This window comes from Pelobates fuscus, chromosome 10 (genome assembly GCF_036172605.1).
Source record: "Pelobates fuscus isolate aPelFus1 chromosome 10, aPelFus1.pri, whole genome shotgun sequence".
NCBI classification, from domain to species: domain Eukaryota; kingdom Metazoa; phylum Chordata; class Amphibia; order Anura; family Pelobatidae; genus Pelobates; species Pelobates fuscus.
Window position 1 is genome coordinate 23295136 of NC_086326.1, and position 22465 is coordinate 23317600.

Below are 22465 nucleotides of genomic sequence, written 5' to 3' on the forward strand. Positions count from 1 at the left end.
ACTGAGAACGGTGACCTGAACCAGCGATCACAAAGCAATGCTAATTCACCCTACTACCGAACCTAGCCTCAGGCCCACGACCAGAAGTCTCACTACCTACCATGAGCACAGACATACCCGACTCACCCTGAGAGACACCTACTCAATCTTTGATATGTCCTATCCAACGCTACAGACATACACAAAAAAAACGTGCAACGCTGCCAATACAATCTATTAATGTTTTACCATACAAGTATCCTTGTCACACAAATGTATAAATGTTTACAACCTCACACTGCTGTTGTGGCAGATGAGGCACAAATGTTATATTTGCGCACGACTAAATAAAGAATTTAAAAAAAAAAAAAATGTACTGTACAGAAGGTAAGGTGACGTTAATGTCTGGTATACTATTGCGCTCTTTGAAAAAAAGATGAAGGCCAAATACAGGCATGCAGGTACATTTACTGATAAAAGTACTTTTTCAGAGAATACATTTCTAAAGTAGAAGCACTAACTTTATCTTGATTTTTTTTCATATACAGGCAGCAGCATGTTAAAAATGACTTCAGAAAATAACTCCAATTATATTGAATTGACAATGCAAGGATTCTCAGATTTACCAGAGCTTCAATTTCCTCTTTTCGTTACTTTTTTATTTATTTATCTCACTATTGTATTTAGTAATCTCACCATTATTGCATCTGTAGTTTTGTATACTCATTTACACAAACCGATGTACATCTTCTTGTGTAACCTATCAGTCATTGATATCTCTCTCACCTCGTCCATTCTACCCAAATTGCTGGACATGCTCTTCACACAATGTAAGACCATATCCTTTGCAGGGTGCTTCATTCAGATGTATTTCTTCATGGTCTTTGCTTGCTCAGAACTTTTACTACTGTCTGTTATGGCTTATGATCGCTATGTAGCAATCTGCCACCCTCTTCATTATTCTTTACTTATGAGTTCCAAGATGTGTGCATATCTGATACTGGGAGACGTGATCGGTAGCTTATTGGATCCAGTTCTGCACACAGTTTTAATTTCTAAGTTGTCCTTCTGTTCATCTCACCATATTGGCCATTTTTTCTGTAATATTTCTGCATTGCTTAAACTTTCCTGCATTGATACATCTTACATCGAGATGTGGACCTACATACTTGCCATTGTAGTAGGTATGAGTTCATTAACACTTACATTAGCGTCATATTTCTTTATCATCTCAAATATCCTAAATATTAAGTCAAAAACTGGTCGACATAAAGCCTTTTCTACCTGTGCCTCCCACATGACCTGTGTTTTCATCTTTTATGGAACAATCATCTGTTTGCATATGAAGCCCAGGTCTATGTATTCTCCAGGACAGGACAAGTTTTTTTCTCTACTTTATGTCATACTTATCCCAATACTGAATCCTCTAATTTACACTCTGAAGAATAAGGAATTTAGTAAAGTTTTTAAACAAATAAAGCATTATTAGATTGCTAAACATTAAATTAGTCAATAATCAAATAATGACATTTTTTTTGTTCTTGAAGAAATAAGCACTTTAACCCTTTCACTTCAAGAATCATGGAAACTTTTTCACTTTTGATTACTTTATATATGCAATGTAATCCATAAAGGTCCAATCACTCAGGATTGCTGATTAATTATGCATGTATGTGCAGGTTTGGCATTCCATGTGCTCGATACATGTGTTATCCTAATATTTTTTTTATTTTTATTTTTTTAAAGTGCACAGTAGTGAAGGAGTTGAAAATGTATTTAAAAAATAATAAATACCCTTTCCTCGCTAACCTTAACAGCCTAAAAGAGTACTATGTCTTTATTTATTTATTCTGTGTCACTTCATTTCATTATTTTTTTAATTAATTGTTTTCTCTCTCATTTTGTTATTTTCTATGTATGTATGGGGATTTTGTTTTCACTCCCATGCCATTTCTCTCTTCCCTGTTATATATTTTTGCAAAAAACTCTGCTCCCTCTACCACCTCTTAGTTTCTTTTATTTTTTTTTGCACTGCCTTATTCCCCATTGTATGTGGAGCACACATACTGACTGACAACCATTTCTGCATATTCAGTCATTGTGAGATCATTCTCCCTATCCCTACGTAGTTGTGGCTTGTCTGCAGGTCCTGCCTTAGAGGCGGGTTGCACATCTGCAATTGGCTTGATGTACTCAAGCTGCTCAAACTGGGCCTTCTGATTTTCTTGTGGTCACAGATGAGATATTCAAATTTTTTACATGTATTTGCTTTTTACTTAATACTAACTAGATACCATAGTAAATTCAGAGTCTTGTGACAGATGTTGCCTGTGTTCTGTTTCCCTCTGCTTTACGGTGCATATCCGCTGTGCTTTTGACATAATCATTGCTTAGTTATTCTCTATGTCTTACTTTATTCTTATTGGTATTTCCCCTGTATTTGCATTATTTCCACTTTTGGTTTTGCATTATGCATACCTTTATTCTGGACACTACTGGTGACTTTTTTCTGTTGTTTCATTTCCTTGACAGTCACTTATATCATGTTACCCCCTTCCCCCCAGGTGTTACTTATTTTTAGTCAGATGACCTCACTTACGTTAGTCAGATGACCTCATTTTGACAGATGTTTGGGCAGGATTTACTTACAGCACAGGTATATATATATTGTTTTTTTGTCCAGTACTCTGTATACACGATTAACCCCTTAAGGACCAAACTTCTGGAATAAAGGGGAATCATGACATGTCACACGTCATGTGTCCTTAAGGGGTTAAATCTTGAATCCAAAACATTGTATATAACTTTGTTCTCTTGATTCTGAATAAAAGTCCTTCCTATTTGCACTACTGTGTGAAGCCTTTGGAATTTGATTTTGAAAACTTCTAAGGGGCTGCAGATCCCTTACATGGTGCTCCAGGCCTGGTAGCAGACTCTATTGGGTTCCCAGAGTGCAACACTACCTTTGGAATTGGAAGCATATAAAATTGGGCAGCACCGCTCACTCACATCAGACAGAACAGTAAAATAACAAAATTATATAAGAAGACCTCCTAATCGAGTAAACCACTCAGTGTTTTTCCCTCCTATCAACAGCACTTAGGAAGCAGATTAGCATGCAAACAGTTTATTTTAATTTCACCAGGCCAATATTTTTGTAGGAACAGTCCGAGTTCCGTCTCCTTCATCTGAAGACTCGGCAAGAGGGCATCTTCTGGGTTACCAATTAAATTCTACACCTGTGGGCAACACCTGGACAGAATATGATTGTAACTACACTTAGAACAGTAAAAGGACATGTATTTACCAGGTAAGTTTGGACAAAATAAACTTCTATTCTCTGTCAAGAAAGGTCTCACATATGACTAATTTGTTTGGCTCCTTTGTTTTTTATCATAGAAACATAGAAACATAGAAACATAGACTGTGACAGCAGATAATAACCATTCGGCCCATCTAGTCTGCCCAATATTTCTAAATCCTTTCATTAGTCTCTGGCCTTATCTTATAGTTAGGATAGCCTTATGCCTATCCCACGCATGCTTAAATTCCTTTACTGTGTTAACCTCTACCACTTCAGCTGGAAGGCTATTCCATGCATCCACTACCCTCTCAGTAAAGTAATACTTCCTGATCTTATTTTGAAATCTTTGTCCCTCTAATTTAAGACTACTGTATGTCCTCTTGTTGTGGTAGTTTTTCTTTTAAATATAGTCTCCTCCTTTACTGTGTTGATTCCCTTTATGTATTTAAATGTTTCTATCATATCCCCCCTGTCTCGTCTTTCCTCCAAGCTATACATGTTAAGATCCTTTAACCTTTCCTGGTAAGTTTTATCCTGCAATCCATGAACCAGTTTAGTAGCCCTTCTTTGAACTCTCTTTAAGGTATCAATATTCTTCTGAAGATCCGGTCTCCAGTACTGTGTACAGTACTCCAAGTGGGGTCTCACCAGTGTTCTGTACAATGGCATGAGCACTTCCCTTTTTCTACTGCTAATGCCTCTCCCTATACAACAAAGCATTCTGCTTGCATTTCCTGCTGCTCTATTACATTGTCTGCCTAACTTTAGATAGATATATATATATATATATATATATATATATATATATATATATATATATATATATATATATACTCAATGCTGGATTTAGGACTTCATGGGCTTGGTGCTAAAACATTTGAGGCCTAATGAGAGAAGTTTAATTCACATTTCTGTTGACATTAAATGTCTGGGCTTGTTTCAAATTGTGCTTCAAAAGTGCTTTTCTTAATCTGGCTCTACAATTGCTCAATAGTCTGAGTCTGTCCACTAAACTCATAAGTCAAATTTCAGACCCAGGTTTCTTTCATACAAGGTGCCTTCTTCCAAATTACTAATGTCTCTCTCTCTTGCTCTGACACTACTATCCTGCCTCACTGTTGTATGGAGGATTGAATTTATCCTACTCTTCGAGGACATGCAATGCTAAGGGTGGTGGTGTTGCGTTTTTGCTCTCTTGTCATTGTTCCTTCCAAATTTTATTTTCTGTGCCAGCACCTTTCCATATGCACATTTCTTTTCATTTTCCATATTTCTCCATTTCCTCACCTCTCATTTTAAAAAAAATTATTTTCTAAGTTATTCCTAACAATTCACAGTTTAGTGAATAACTCACACTATCTTTCAGAAGTCAACTGACATCAAACTTAAAATTATCAACTTAATATAAACAGAAGGTACTGCACTCAATGAAGATTCTCCAAAAAAGATCAAAAGAAACAGTTTCTTGATATGCTCTTTTATTATATAAAAATGAATGCACAAGGCAGTATATAATGAAAAACATGCAAAAATATAAGATCCCTACATCAAACAAGAGAGGAGCCTGAATGTGTTTTGAGTCTACTAAACAATGCTTCTTCAGCCAGTGCTATAAAACCACTAATCACTGTGTTTAAAATTGGAAAAGAGAGGGGAGGGCAGAAATAAACCCTTCTCCATTCCTTAATATCCTAATAATCCCTGATACTTATGGGAATAGGGCACATTAAAGGGGAAAAAAAAAGATTTAAAGAAAAACTACCCACTATCACTTAACTAATAGCATATTAAAAGATACATATGGGGGGGGCGTGGCCTGAAGCTCAACCGCAGCGGTCGCATGTCGGAGTAGCTCCGTGCTACCCGGGCCTACAACTAAGCGTAACGAGCTCCAAAACCACAACAATCAGGACACGAACCTCACGGCAAGATGTCCCAACAGAAAAGCAGACGCCAGCAAGAAAGAGGCGAGAAAAGCAGCTTCTTTAATATCAGAAACCCTCAAACTAAAACTGTGGAAGGGAACCAAGATGGCGCCCACGGAGAGGTCAGTGAGACGCAGGCAGGGACACCAGAGGATGCTCCAGTGACACAGCATACAATGCAGCAAATGCTGGACGCAATGCACCAAAAAATTCAGCACACCCTCCAACCTGCCCTGCAAGAAATTAAATCCGACATCAGGGAACTGGGCTCACGAACCGCCACGCTCGAGGACAAGATGGCGGACCAGGAGGAGGCGTACAACGACATGAGGGGGGAGATGGAGGAAATACGGCACACCCTGACAGCTCTAGACACCAAAATGGCAGACATTGAGGACAGGTCACGACGAAACAACCTCCGTTTGAGAGGTATACCGGAGTCAATTGGAGTGGCGGACCTACACGCTCACCTACAGGGTCTATTTAAAACGCTAATCCCTGACATCCCTCAAGACATGCTGCTATTGGACAGATACCACAGAGTACCAAAACCACGGTTCCTACAGACAGAAGCACCGCACGATGTTCTGGTACGTCTACACTATTTCCACACCAAAGAAGACATAATGAGAGCTAGCAGACAGCGCCCTAACCTCCCAAACCCCTATCAAGATACAGCTATATACGCTGACATATCAGCAGCCACCCTGAAAAGGAGAAAAACCTACGCGGGCATTACCGAACAGCTGCGCCTCCACAAGAAGCAATATAGGTGGGGGTTCCCGGTCAAGCTTCTTGTTACCCATGAAGGAAAGACCACAGCCATCACATCCACAGAAGCTGGGTTGAAAGCCCTCAAAGAGTGGGGACTACCTCCACCAACGATGGCAAAACCTGCAGCGGACCGAGGCAAGCCCACAACCTCTTGGAAGAGGATTACTAAGAACTGAGATAGAGAATCGAAGAAGGCGGCAAGAAAGGGCAAGTAACCAAAAAAAAAAAATGAATAAAAAAAACATTTTTAAAGTTTAAGACATTGGGACTGAACTCACAGTTGGGGCACCGTACACCGGGAGTGGGAAGAAAAACCCAGAGGTAGTTCGACCCGCTAGACAGCGCAGAGGCGCCCACGAACCCCACGGTACCTCCAAAAGAACTGTCACCCACAGACATTATGATTGATAGCTGGCTCCACAACAGCATTTTTACGGAGCATACTGCATTATGTTATCATACAGACCAGGCCACTTGACCGGTTTGCACAGGCATGGAAGCACGAAGCTTCCTACCCCACAACGCCTTTAAAAGGCGTATATTAGTGCACAAGGCACAAAGGTTAATTATTTGTTTAATATGTTTTGGTTTAGTTAGAATGTTTAGTTTGAAGGTTTCACATTATACACAAACAGGTCACACAAGGTACCTAAATACTGCCAGATATGGCAAGCTGCCCTGCTCAGGGAGAACAGGCGCGACTCCAGAAATAACTAGGGATCTGCCGCCCCATTCGATCATGCTGGGAAGGGCGACAACCCTACCTGACTATAGACCAGCGCAACTTACACCCAGACATATCACACACTACCCCCCATGAAAATATATACACACAACGTAAAAGGACTTAATTACCCCTCTAAAAGGAGCCTCCTCCGCGCAGACCTAAGCAAACATAAACCGGACATAGTATGCCTCCAGGAAACACATTTCAAAACAAAGGCACACGCTCCGTTACTCATAAAAGACTACCCACACCAATTCCATGCCACGTACTCCAACAAATCCAAGGGCGCATCCATCCTCATACACAAGGACGTAGCGTTCACCCCCATACGTCAAGAAATAGACCCGGAGGGACGGTATGTCATGATCACAGGAACTATCAATGACGTCACGTACACAATCACTTGCATTTATGCCCCCAACAAAGAACAAAGAAACTTTCTCCATAAAATTCTTAAAAAATTACAACGCATACAAACAGGAATAGGAGTAATATGCGGAGACCTAAACCACGTAATGGACCCAGAGGTGGACACCACAACCAGACACACCGCCACTAGACTGAAACCACTCAAAAGGCAAAGCAAGGCAATCATTAAACTACTACAAGATCACCACTATTACGATACATGGAGGGCAACACACATAGGGGAAAGGGGTTACACCTTCTTCTCTCCAGTACACAACTCATACTCGAGGATAGACAACATACTGATAACTGGTCAACACCTTGAACAGATACGAGACTGCTCCATAGAACAGATTACATGGTCAGACCATGCCCCAGTACACGCAACACTGACAGACTTATACGAATCCACCCACAGGAGCCCGTGGAGACTGAATGACTCCCTCCTCACAGACGCCAACTTTGCAAACGAGATAACAACTGAACTAACGCACTATTTCACAGACAACAAGGCAGACCAGACATCACACAACACAGTATGGCTAGCACACAAATCAGTAATAAGAGGGATACTAATAAGGAGGGCGGCCACGCTAAAAAGACAAGCGCAGGCTCGAACAAGGGACATGCAAAAACAACTCCAGGACCTTACACTCCAGAATCAACTACAACCATCTCACGAACTGAAGACACGTATCATACAGATCACAAGGGACATACATAAACAGGCACTGGACAAGACAGGACACTACCTACATAGACTAAAAGCAACCCATTACGCACAGGGAAACAAAGCGGGCAAAATGGTGGCACAACAGCTACAAGCCAAGCAAGCAAAGCAAAAAATAGCACACCTTAACACACCAGAAGGGCACAAAGTAACAGCCCCAAAGGACATCAGCAACGCCTTCGCACAATATTATGCCTCCCTTTACAACCTAGCAAAGGACACCCGCACACACCAACCCCAAAGACAAGCCATACAGACATACCTAAGCTCCATCCCGATGCCAACACTCACACTGCAGCAGCAACAAACACTCGAGGCAAAAATCACCAGAGACGAGGTGACCGCAGCTATACTAAACCTGCCAAAAGGCAAATCACCAGGCCCCGATGGTTTCACCAACTGTTACTATAAAAAATGTCATGATATTCTAACACCACACTTAACACAGGCATATAACGAAGCTACAACCCGACAAAGACTGCCACCCGAAACACTGCTAGCACACATCATTACGCTCCCCAAACCAGGAAAACCACCAACGTACCCACAAAACTTCCGCCCCATCTCCCTCTTAAACACGGACGCCAAACTGTATGCCAAAATCTACGCAACAAGACTAGGTCACATACTACCCCACATAATACACACAGACCAGGTAGGATTTATAAAAAATAGGCAAGGAGGAGACAACACCAGGAAGGTATTGGACATACTATACAGCGCCCAGCGCACAAAAATGGGATGCGTAACGGTGTCACTGGATGCAGAGAAAGCCTTTGACCGCCTGGGATGGGAGTTCCTGGAACAGGTCCTCATCAAGGTTGGGACACCGGAGGGCTTCATCTCAGCGGTCAAGGCACTATACAATGCACCATCAGCAAGAGTAGTTAATGCAGGTTTCGTCTCAGACCCATTTACCATCACCAATGGATCCCGCCAGGGTTGCCCACTGTCCCCTCTATTATATGTGATGGCTCTCGAACCACTAGCGATAGCCATAAGACAACACACCTCTATTCACGGTATACAAGTGGGTGGCAGGGAATATAAAGCAAACCTATTTGCGGACGACGTCCTGCTTACCTTGACCCAGCCACATATATCCCTACCCAACCTAATGGCGACCATTAGAGAGTATGGGGAGCACTCATACTACAAGCTAAACGTCTCCAAAACACAAGCCATGGGACTGGGCATACCGCAAGACACACTGATGAGACTTAAAACAGCCTTCCCCTTTGACTGGAGGACTGACCACCTGACGTTCCTGGGAATCAAAATACCATCCAACTTATCCAAACTATTTGAGAAAAACTATGTCGCCCTACAAAATGTAATAATCAATACCCTAAAAACCTGGGAAGGGAAATACCTGTCGTGGGTGGGAAGGATAGCGGCGGTAAAAATGATAATACTCCCGAAGTACCAATACCTACTGCGCACCCTCCCAATAGCACTTACAAAAGCTCACCTAACCAACGTACAAAGGATACTAACCCGCTTCATATGGGCGAATAAAAAGCCTAGAGTGGCGGCGAAACTCCTACAACAACCAATAGCGAAAGGGGGACTGGGACTCCCAAGCATTAGAACATACTATCAGGCAGCCCACCTGGCAGCGGTTAAAGCAGCCACAGAGGAAGGGGAACCACGACAGTGGACCCAGATAGAAGCTCACTGGATAGGTAGACGAAAGCTGGGAGACCTATTTTGGCTCCCAGGATCGCTAAGGCCACAAACCATACACCCCCTCCCAACCACGACTCTAACACTAAAACACTGGGACGACGCGGGAGGGAGGACGCCAAATAACATCCACCAAGACGCGCCGGTGTCGTGCCTATCAGTGGGCATCCCAACACTTGACACAAAAGTATGGAAAGAAGTGGGCTGCACAACACTTGCTCACTTATACGAAGCTAACAGCCTCATGCCATTCCATCAACTCCAAACCAAATATAGCCTACCCAGTAAAACAATATTCCCCTACCTACAAATAAAATCACTGCTGACAGGGATAGAACTACAGGGCACAGAGACCATGCACAGGCACAGAGTCGAAAACGCATGTCTGACAAACAGACCCCCCAAGAAAATACTCTCCACACTATACACAGCCTTACTAGATACGACCACAGATGACATGATGCCGTTCCAAAAAGCGTGGCATGCGGAGATAGGGCACGACATAAGCAAAGAGGACTGGCAGAGAGCCTTCATAGCACATAAGGGGAACACACTGTGCACCACACACTTAGAGATAATACGTAAACTGCAATATAGATGGTACTTAACACCGGATAATATGGCAGCGCTATACCCCGGGAGCACAGACCTATGTTGGAGATGCGGGGAAGGGAAGGGATCGATGAGTCACATATGGTGGTCATGTCAAAAAATAAAACCATTTTGGAAGGAGGTGGGAACCATAGCGAGAGGCCTCCTAGGCAAACCTTGGACACCTAGCATTGAACAGTGCATAATATTCGTTCCACAACCTGAAACACAAAAAATAGAAAAAGGCCTGATATTCCATATATTGATAGCTGCAGTAACATTAATAGCCAGACTATGGAAATCGCAGAAAGCGCCCACAAGAGAAGCATTACTAGACCAAATCACTCAGAACTGGAAATACGAAGAGATGGCGGAAAAACACTTACAGCCACGAAAACATATTAAACGAGCAGGAGAGACATGGAGGAAATACCTAGGGGACAATTGACACAACACCTTAGCGGTAGACAACGAACCAACATCAAAGCAAGAGGCAAGGGACTAGAGAGGAGACACACAAACACACAGTGCAGTAACACAAGCAAACCCACTGACATAGTAGACCCCCTGAAAGAAGGGTAACACATGAAACACGACAAATTACCACAGATAAAGTGGCCCAGTTACAAGTTGGACTACTGAACTGAAATGTATGTAACTACCCCTGATATGTAAATGAATGTTCCTGCGCACTCCCCTTTTTCTCATTCTGTACCCTGGCGAGCAGGCGCCAACAAAACGTGATAAATGTGAAACACTAATAAAACCAAGTTTCAAATTGAAAAAAAAGATACATATGAATAAATCTCCAAAAGATATCATTATGAAATGGTATTCATATAACGCTGTGGGAGGAAATGACCCACATGGTTGCATACCACATGCATTCACCCATCAAGTTAAATTATAGAATAAGTGTGTTGATCACAAGGGAATCAAGTGTATTCCTTATCCTGATAAATGCCATTCCCATACTCTAGTCTAATAGAAGTGAAAAAAAAACAAAATGCTAACTCCAGAATATTAACATAAGCAATTTGTAAATTAATAACCTTAAATAGAAAGAAACATGTTTATTACATATTTATTTCATTACCAGTTTATTTCATTACATGTATAAAATATTGAAATATAAAATGTTTTGATATATTTCTACACTTGCAGTAACAACGAATCTAATTTGCACTGTTCATAAATAAAGCAAAATTAAAGAAACAATGTGCAACACCTCAATCTGTGATAATGTAAATTAACCATTAATATTGATACTAACAGAAGCATTGCACCCCAAATGAATCCTACAAAACCAGAAATAAGAAATCATCTTAAGGCTGCTCATAACATTGATAGAATTACATATTCTCTGGAATCAGACTAGATGATAAAACGTGCACATAGTGCAGTGGGTAAAACAAATTACCATTTCCAATATAACCTAATCTTATGTAAATATTATGATATCAGGTTATCAAACAATATAAAAAAAATATACCAATTATGCCCCGGTTGGGTACCGCGATCCTTTAAGACCACGACCGGGCCCCTGTAATTTTGGTTGACTGTGAGGAAGGGACAGCCTTTCACTTCCTCCCAGCATCATGCAGGGATACAGCACAGGAGGGAGAGGATGCAGCCACAGCATGATGGGAGAGCAGCACTCAGCTAGCCAGCCTGAGAGGAGCACTCCCACTATCCAGCAGGTCTCCACACCACCCTCCTGGGCACATAAGGTAAGCTAACAGGAGGGAGGCTGTATATATAAAAAAATATCACTTGTGTATGTGTGTGTGTGTTTATGTCAATGAGTGTGTGTGTGTGTGTGCGTGTATGAGTATATGAGTGTATGTATGGGTCTATGTGTGTGTGTGTGTGTCAGGGTGTATGTGAGTGTGTGTCAGGGTGTTTGTGTGTGTATGTGTGTCAGGGTGTGCATCTGTGTGTGTGAATATATGTTAGTGTGCTTCTGTGTCAGGGTGTGTGTCTGTGTGTGCGCATACATCTGTGTATGTGCCTCTGTGTATCAGGGTGTGTGTTTTTATGTCAGTGTGTGTATCTGTGTCATGGTGTGTGCATGTATTAATGTTTGAGTTTGTCAGGGTGCATGTGTGTGTATGTCAGTGTATGTGTGCGTTAAGGTGTGTGTGTATGTGTACTGAGTGTATGTGTCAGTGTGTATGTATGTGTGTGTATGTGTCAGTGTCTATATGAATTTGTGTGTATGTGCCGATGTATTTATATGTATATGTGTGTTAATGTGCATGTATATCTGTGTAAGTATGTATGTATGTATGTATGTATGTGGTAGTGTATGTGCTTACATCCAAGCAGTCAAACACCAGCACAACATAAAAAAACATCCATTCACTCAAACACAAATATTTCACACAAATGTACATCCGCATTTAAAAGTGAACATTACATTCAGACTCACCCCTGCAATCAAACTCAAACATTACATGCAAACACACCCCTGTATTAAAATACTAAAACTATATACAAGCACCCCTTCAAACACCATCACTGTACATTACACTATAGTGCCAGTAAATGCCCCAGGGCTGTACAGATATACAACCTACAAATTTGATATACAACATTTGAAAAAAGTATTGAAATATTAAGGGCGCCTAGAACCTAAAATATTTGGGAACCACTGGTATAACTCAAAAATAAACACATGAAATGATATACCATATATACTCGAGTATAAGCCGACCCGAATATAAGCCGAGGCCCCTAATTTTTCCCCAAAAAACTGGGAAAACTTATTGACTCGAGTATAAGACTAGGGTGGGAAATGCAGCAGCTACTGGTAAATTTCTAAATAAAATTAGATCCTAAAAAAAATATATTAATTGAATATTTATTTACAGTGTGTGTATAATGAATGCAGTGTGTGCGTATGAGTGCAGCGTGTGTGTGTATGAGTGCAGCGTGTGTATGAGTGCAGTGTGTGTGTGTATGAATGCAGTGTGTGTGAGTGCAGTGTGTGTGTATGAGTGCAGTGTGTGTGTGTATGAGTGCAGTGTGTGTATGAATGCAGTGTGTGTATGAATGCAGTGTATGAATGCAGTGTGTGCAGGGCCGGTGCAAGGATATTTGCCCACCCCCCATATGTCCTGACCTCCCCTCCTCCTCCCTCAGTGGTCCTTACCTCCCCACCCCTGTGTTCCTTCACCCCCCTCCCCCAGTGGTCCTGACTCACCCCTCCCCTAGTGGTCGTTACCCTCCCCTCCCCTAGTGGTCCTTACTTCCCCCTCCCCTCCCCTAGTGGTCCTTACTTCCCCCTCCCCTAGTGGTCCTTACTTCCCCCTCCCCTAGTGGTCCTTACTTCCCCCTCCCCTAGTGGTCCTTACTTCCCCCTCCCCTCCCCTAGTGGTCCTTACTTCCCCCTCCCCTCCCCTAGTGGTCCTTACTTCCCCCTCCCCTCCCTCCCATAGTGGTCCTTATCCCCCCTCCCTCCCATAGTGGTCCTTATCCCCCCTCCCTCCCATAGTGGTCCTTATCCCCCTCCCTCCCATAGTGGTCCTTATCCCCCCCCCCTCCCTCCCTCCCATAGTGGTCCTTATCCCCCCTCCCTCCCATAGTGTTCCTTTTCTCCCCCCCTCCCTCCCATAGTGGTCCTTATCCCACCCCCTCCCTCCGATAGTGGTCCTTATCCCCCCCCCCTCCCTCCCATAGTGGTCCTTATCCCCCCCTCCCTCCCATAGTGGTCCTTATCCCCCCTCCCTCCCATAGTGGTCCTTATCCCCCCCCTCCCTCCCATAGTGGTCCTTATCCCACCCCCTCCCTCCGATAGTGGTCCTTATCCCCCCCCCCTCCCTCCCATAGTGGTCCTTATCCCCCCCCTCCCTCCCATAGTGGTCCTTATCCCCCCCTCCCTCCCATAGTGGTCCTTATCCCACCCCCTCCCTCCCATAGTGGTCCTTATACCCCCCCTTCCCACAGTGGTCCTTATACCCCCTTTTTTTTAATTATTATTTTTTTTTATTATTATTATTATTTTTTTATTATTATTATTATTATTTTTTTTTTTCGTCCCCCCTCCCTGCTTGATACATGGCAGGGAGGGGGGCTCTCCTTCCCTGGTGGTCCAGTGGCAGTTCAGTGGGGGGGAGAGGGGGGCTGGCAGAGCTGTAACTTACCTGTTCTGCAGCTCCTGTCAGCTCTCTCCTCCTCTGCGCCGTCCGTGCAGCTCCTCTATCAGCTCACACTGTAAGTCTCGCGAGAGCCGCGGCTCTCGCGAGATTTGCACTGGGAGCTGACCGAGGTGCTGACCGGACGGCGCAGAGGAGGAGAGAGCTGACAGGAGCTGCAGAACAGGTAAGTTACAGCTCTGCCAGCCCCCCTCTCCCCCAGTCTGTATTATGGCAATGTAAATTGCCATAATACAGACCTTGACTCGAGTATAAGCCGAGTTGGGGTTTTTCAGCCCAAAAAATGGGCTGAAAAACTCGGCTTATACTCGAGTATATACGGTACATTAAAAACCATTCAACCCTATGTGCCACAAGCTGAAGTGCTTTAGAGTTCTGCAGAGTCCCTTTAACTATTTTTCTATAAGGTTCTATCATAAGAAAAAAAAAACTGTGATTTATGCAATTATTTTAGGCAGTGGCCTTGATTTAATAAGCTTTGCAATTGATTCAATATGTTAGAAACACTTTTCAAATGATTTATCTACAAAAATTCTCATGGACTTTAATGGTAACTTCTGTAAATAAATCATTCGGAAAGATTTTCTAACAGTATGGAATCATTTGGAAAGCTTATTAAATCAAGGCCAATGTTTAAAATACTGCATTATAAGAAACATTTATGTTGTGATTGATGAATCGATACAATTGAAAAATAGAAACTGTACGTTTACACAATTGTTTAAAGTCAGTAGCCAGTAGTCAAACTATATATGGACAGGAAGAGGAAGAGAGAGACCCTTTCCACTGTCCTTAGAGTCCCCAATGCCAGTGACAGAGGGGGCATGGTCTGACTAAGTGGAAGATAAGACGTACCTCTGTGGAGCTTTGTTCCAGACTCTCGAAAAAACTCTCGAAAAAAAGCCAACAAATCTTTTCACAATTGGCATAAAAACAACAACATGTTGCTGTCCTGAAGCCCCTAAAGTGCTAGACATCCAGCTCTCATTTGACAGGCCTACTCCACAGAACCCCCCTATGATGGTTCCAACAGCACTGAGTGAGGAAAAGGCCTCAGAGGTATCCCAGGAGGAGGAGGAGGAAGCTCGTTCCTCACCTGCAGCCGGTATCTATCTACAATGAGTCGGACTCCAATGAAGACTCCTCACAAGCCACAAAGAGAGACACGGACGATCCTGGGTGGGTTCATTTGGTGCACTGTAGCTTGAGGGGCATTTTGGCATTAGGCCCCACCTCTTGCGATAGGCTCCACCTCTTGTAATAAGCTCCATCCCCTGAATTAGGCTCACTCACTTCCAGTGATGAGGATTCTCCCCTCCATGGCCCAAGGTAAGTTTCAGAGAGGAGGGGCTAAACTATTTTTTTTCTTCAGCTTCTACCCCCTTAGCCCTACTACAGCCCCTAACCTCCATCTACAGTCCATAAACCCCCTATTACACCCCCTAACACCCAACTACAGCTTTTAAACACACTACTACAGCCCCTAAACACACTACTACAGTGCTTAACCCACAGTTGATGCCCCTATACCCAACTACAGTCCCTAACACCCATTTGCTGCCTCAATATCCTGCTACAGCTCCTAACCCCCAATTGTTGCACCTATACACTACTACAGCCTCTAACCTTCCAATTGCTGCCCCTAAAGCCTACTACAGCCCCTAACCCCCATTCTCTCCCCCTATACTCCACTATAGCCCCTAACACCCTACTAAAGCCTTTTTAACCCAACAGCAGCCCCTATTTCCCTACTGCCACCCCTATCCCTTCTACAGCCCCCAGCCCCCATACTACAGTTCCTTATTCCCACTACATCTCACATCCAAAAATGTAGCTCCTATCTCCCACTACATTCCCTACCCTACCAATGCAGCCCTTTTTCCCCACTACAGCCAGTAATTCACCAATACTACAGCCCCTAACTCCCTGCTACTGTTCCTTACCGCCATTGCAGCCCCTATCCCACACTACAGACACTACCCACAAATATGGCCCCATGCCACACTACAACCCCTACCCTCCAAATGAAGGTTCCTATCCCCCCACTACAGCCACTAACTTCCATGCTACAGCCTCTATCCCATTAACTACAGCATGTTACCCCACAGGACAGCCCCTCTTCCTCCTTTCCCACCACACCACTACAGCTCCTCTCCCCATTTGCAGCCTCTATAACCCACACTCCAATTGCAACCACCCCCCAATTGAGCCCCTATCCCCCAACAGATTTCCTAACCCCTAATTACAGCCCATACCCTCCACTGCAGCCCCTAACTATCCTAATACAGTCTGTATCCCCCACTACAACTCCTATCCTCCCAATACTGCCCCTATCCCCCACTACAACCCCTGTCCCCCACTACAGCCCCTAGCCACCTACCACAGTACCTAATGCCTCAATTAAAGCCCCTATCATCCCACTACGGGCCACTACCATTGCCCCTCTTAAGATTAGGTTCTGGAACTGCCCCTGTCACTGATAAGTTATTTGAGCACAAAGATGGCACTAACAAGCACATTGGGCACAAATATGGCACTGATTTGTTATGTTGAGATAAATATGGCAGTGATTAGCTATTTTGGGACACAGACAGGGTAGCTGTATGGGGACAGATATGGCAATGGGAAGCTGGGCACAAATATTGCTTTTTGGGGGCAAAGCTGACACTGTAGTAAGTGGGTGACATGCTACCTAGTGAAGTTGGGGGGTCCAAAGAGTTGGATTGAATTCCATAGGAAATTATTGTGTTCAAAGTGGTATGTTTGTGAAGGTTAGAAGTTAGCAATATAATCACACTAACCCAAGGCACCAAAAATATCAATACACCCAGGCATCAGTGACCCTAGGATCAGCCCTGAAAAGAGACATCAAATATCTTCAGCTGGATATGTGCAAGGTGTGAAGAGCAGATTTATTTGAAATACAAGCGGAGTTGGGGACCTTGCGCAACAGGATCTCTAAGGTTGAATCCAAAGACTAAGCCAGATAACTTCGGCTGCAAAAGGCACAAAACCAAATGCAAGAACTCACCCAACAGATCCAAAAGTTGACATGGAGCCTGACAGTTCTGGAATCCAGACACAGTAAAAAAAATATCCGTCTATAAGGGGTGTCAGAGCACATTGGTGGAGATGTTCTTCTACCTTTTCTTTAGTGACTCTTGGCCTCAAGGGGCATCAAGGGAAGCACTGATCTGGGGAGGTTAACCACGGAATTCTGGGTCTGCAAAGCCGCATCTGCTCCACGAGAGGTACCAAGAGACATCTTCACAGTGACTTGAGATATCCTGGTCTGGTCCACCATAATGTCACGCTCCAGAGAGATGGGAACTATCCAATTCAAGGGCTACACTGTAGCCATCTATGGAGACCTACCATTTGCAGTGTTAGCAGCAAAGAGGCAATTGATTCTGATAGCACGACGAATGAGCAAAGCAGCGATCAAATATCGCTGGGGGGATGGACGACTTTTTCCACAGGGAGAGGATACTCTCACCTTGCCAATTTAGAGAAACCGGATGGCCTGTCTTCAGAGGCTGAATTTTCCAGCTGCAGTTGAGTAAGTACAATTTAGAAAATTTTGAATATTTCAAATATGAGATCAAAAATACATACATGTATTTATTAATGTCCTTGTTCAAGGTAGATCAACCTGTTTGGGCCCATGGAGCCCACATCGCTTCATGCTTTGGGAGGGCAGTGGTGTATTTGTTTTTTTCTGCTGCCCTAGGCATGAGTAAACCTGGGCACCCTCCTAATCAAATTTACTCCACCTCTCCTGTCAACACTGCACCTCTTCCTGATTAAGAACCACCACTTTGTCTTTAGGCTCCACCTTTTTATCTTGCAACTCCACCTCTTTGTACCTAATCATTTTAAGCTCACACACTCTCATTGACCCATGCACTCACTTATTGCCACACACACTGTTTAGCCAACAAACACTATCACTGACAGACAACATTTCCTCACTGATACACATACACTCACTTATGGACAATCATTGTCTCACACACTGTTTAACCAACACACACATTCACTGACAGACACACACTGACATGAATACACCCACACTTGACAATGACAAACACACTGATGTCACTGACAGACACAGACTCTCACTGATTTGACACACACTCATTCACTGACACACACTTATTCATTGACATACATCACATGCTCACTGACACACTGACAGACACACACACACACTGACAGACACTCATTGTCAGACACACACAATGACAAACAGACTCTCACTAATTTGACAGACACTTAATAACATACACAATCACAGACACACACATAAACTCACAGACACACACACACACATACACTCACAGACACACATGTATACACTCAAAGACCCACACACATACTCACAGACACACATACACATTCGCTCTCACACACACACACTCACAAATTATTAATATTATTATTATTTACATTTTTCCACCAAGCCTCCCTGCCTTTGGGAGAGCTGGCATGGATCTGTCATTGGGGTCCACTGGGGCTGCTGTGAGGCTGGCAGCTGTGTTCGCATCAGAGGCGACAAGGCAGCTGTGATCTTCCTGCTCTCCTCCCTTGCACCTCGCGGTCTGTCTACTGATGCCGGGAGCTGGAATTACGTCATATTCCAGCTCCCGCAGCATCAGCAAACGATGTACAAGGGAGCAGAGCAGGAAGATCATAGTTCCCTCGCCACCTCTGATGCAAACACAGCTGTCCGCCGGGGGGTCCATAAGGTGGCCAGCTCTTGGGCCCCCCTATAACAGGATAGAGTACCATAGAGAACACCGGGAACGTCCGAGCAGGCGTTTGGGGGGCGGCCTTTTTTGCCGCTCCCTGGATAGTGATGCCCAAGGCAAACTAGGCACTAAATACAGCACTGTGGGAGGGTACAGGACAATCTATGAGACATAGCTTTATACAACTCAACATATTTAGGGGTTTCCACTACCATAGAAATTGAGGGCGGAAAAGTGGTGATCTCATCTTCATTGGGCTGATGGGTTTTATTATTGGCTGCCAGGTTTCTACAGTAAGGTATAAAAGGTGCCCAGTGTGTCTACAATATGCCTAGGGTTTTCCAGTGTGGTGCCATCTGGTGCTATCAGATAAGCTATTTTGGACATCTCTTGATGCTTTTTAGTTTGGCTGCTATAAGTTTTCCCAGATCTGTTGCAGCTGTCTTGGATTTCTAAAGGTCCTTTATGTTACAGTCATGTAAAACTTCCAGTAATGGTTTGACAGTGAGAATTTATGTAGGAAGGTGTTTGGTTGGTTGCTGTTTTTTTTCTCTCTCTAAAATCCCCAGCTCTTGAAAGAGTCCTGACTGGGCCAGACCCATCATTTTTTTTCTTATGGGCGCCTGTCTCAATTAGTAACTCTCACATAACTGCCTTTTGTGCTAACCAGACTCAATTCTGCTACTTGTAACAGAAAGTTAGAAGCTTTGCGTCTGTGCCAAGCTGGATGCTGCAGTTCTTAGCTCTTTGGCTGAGAACAATCAGCTTAGGAGCTTCTGGCAGAAGTAGTGGAGGTGTGGAGTGCCTCCCGGTACAAAGAGGGTAAGTAATGTGTGTTCCTTTATTCAGTTTTTAAAAAAATAATGTGTACTATTTCTGCAGCAGAAATACAATAAAGAAAAGAAGCACAAATAGTACAACAAAAAAAATCTACATCTATCAAAACATAAAATACTGAACATTTTTAAAACATATTTGTGACTAAGTTTTGTTTTATATTTCTTCACTGTGGGAAACCATAACTAGTATCCATTAAAGGATTCTTATTCTCTACAGAAAGAGTGAGCACTGGGATATGTGTTCACAGTGGAGCAGGATGAGTCACTGAGAAATATAAAAATAAGTATCCCATGCATTCTACTATATTCCCTATAAAAATGTGAGCACAGGAGTACATTCCTGTTGTAGGGTAAGATGCTTTCTGGTGGAGCATAAATGGACAGAAACACATTTGGAATCTTTGTGATGAGAGCTTTCAAGATGCATGTTATTAAATATTATGGAGAAGCTTAATCACGGTTTGTAAGTATTGACAGCATTATATTGTAATTTTTTTAACACATCAGAGTATGGTATTTGTTGTTTCATTTCTTGTGTAGTCATAAGTGAAGTTATCAAATACCAAATTATCATATGTATTGTTCAATTTCTCTTTCTCTCTCTATCACTTATCTACATACTCTGTTTCCTTTTTTTATATTTAACAATGTTAAAGTTTTATTGAACAATCAAATACATAACAAACTGACAAACAAACAACATACTGACATTTGCTCGGTTCGCGGTGCAACAGAGAAAAAAAAAAGAGATATATTCAGGCTCGAAGGAGGGGGTTCACATTTTTCCTAAGCGGAAGGCTAGAGAAAAACAAAACAAAAAGAAAATCCACCAGGAAAGCACAAAGAAGAAAACCTCATTACCCGGGGTCTAATTTTTTTTATCCATTTATCCCAGTAGGTATAATGGTGTCCCTTTTTTGGTGCAAAATTAGTGATGGCCCTTTCCATTTTACATTGAATAATGCTTTGAGCATGGATCTTAGACCAGTTGTCTACCTTAGGAGATTTCCAATTCCTGGCTATTGATGTTTTCACAGCCATTAAGGTGTGAAAAATAATAGGTCTGAATTCTTTATTGATCCCCATCATATCCATATGTAATAGAGCCATACTTTGAGTTAGATTAATCTTTATTTCCAATAAATATGATAAATATTGATTTAGTTCCTCCCATAAGGGTCTAATTTCCGGGCAGTCCCACCAAATATGTTTGAAATCTGCAATTAATTCAGATGGGGGCTATAGGATACATTTGTGCTATTTTATAAGGAGTTCTATACCATCTGTTTTGTATTTTGTAATGAGTTTTGTGTATATTTAAACAATGGCAACTTTTATATAGTGTATTAAGTGAATTGTTCCATTCTTTCATAGTTATATCCTTTGCCAGGTCATGATTCCATTTAGTAATTGCCAGGGAGATTGATTTAATCTGAGTCTTGTAGATTATTTTTTTACATGTATTAGCCAAGTGAGTATAGTCTGACTGCGTGTATATATCTGAAGGAAGCTTAACTGAGGATTCAAGAGGGTTACGTCTTAGATATGTATTTAGAAAGGATTTTACCCTAATGTAATTGAACCACTCGTTGGGAGGTATTTTATATTCAGTTTGGAGTTGTTCATAAGATTTTACTCCCTTTCCTATGAAGAGATTAGATATTATTTTTATACCTCGCAGAGTCCAGGTTTCCAAATGTATATCTGTCATTAGATCTGACAATGTACTTAGATTTATGCCAGGGATTATCTTCTTTTTTAGACCATTTTTTTTTTTAAAAAGAGACCAGGTGGGAAAAATTTGTTGAACTATCAACGATTTAGAATTTGTAATACATTGATTTGTTTATTTATCTATTGCCCATATAAGGGTTTTGTAATCCCTATCTCCCAAAATCAGAATCTGTTCTCTTTTATACCAATTTTCACTTATAGAGTCTTCCTTATTTATCACTAAGACATGCGCTAATAAATTAGCTTGTGCAATGTTTTGGATAATTGGTATGCTCATACCTCCTTCTTCTTTTTTCCTAGACATAATACTTTTTTAATTCTGGGTTTTTTGCCTGCCCAGATAAATTTAGTAAATTATGTTTGGATTAATTCTAGCCAGCTGTCTGGGATCTTTATAGGAATCATTCTCATAATATACGAGAATTTTGGTACAATATATGCTTTTAATGTATTTATTTTCCCTGACCAGGAGATTTCCAGAGTTTTCCATTTCTTTAGGTTAAGATGTGTTTCTTTAATTAAATGGAGGATATTATTCTCTATCCATTTCTTTGGATTTTTAGAAATTTTTATACCCAGATAACTAAAGTAGATTTTAACTTGTTTAAATCCATATTTATTTTCTATACTATCAATATTATTTTGAGGTGTATTTAAATATAACGCTGTAGATTTTTCATTATTTATTTTAGAATTAGAAAAGTTGCTATAATTTCTAATAGTCTCAACCACTTGATCAATGGAATCCTTAGGTTTCTGAATAGTTATCAGTACATCATCAGCATATAGCTTGATTTTTTTGTTATTGTTTTCTTCAAGTCCTTTTATGTCCTGATTAGATCTTATATCTACTACCAGGG

At 42.2% G+C, this 22465-nt stretch overlaps 1 protein-coding gene across 1 annotated transcript; it reads left to right on the top strand.

The window, feature by feature from the left end:
* Positions 1-544: 544 nt before the first annotated feature.
* LOC134574652 (olfactory receptor 5AR1-like) lies at positions 545-1468 on the top strand. Its single transcript, XM_063433782.1, has one exon. The coding sequence runs from the start codon at positions 545-547 to the stop codon at positions 1466-1468; it is 924 nt and encodes a 307-aa protein (XP_063289852.1).
* Positions 1469-22465: the final 20997 nt, after the last annotated feature.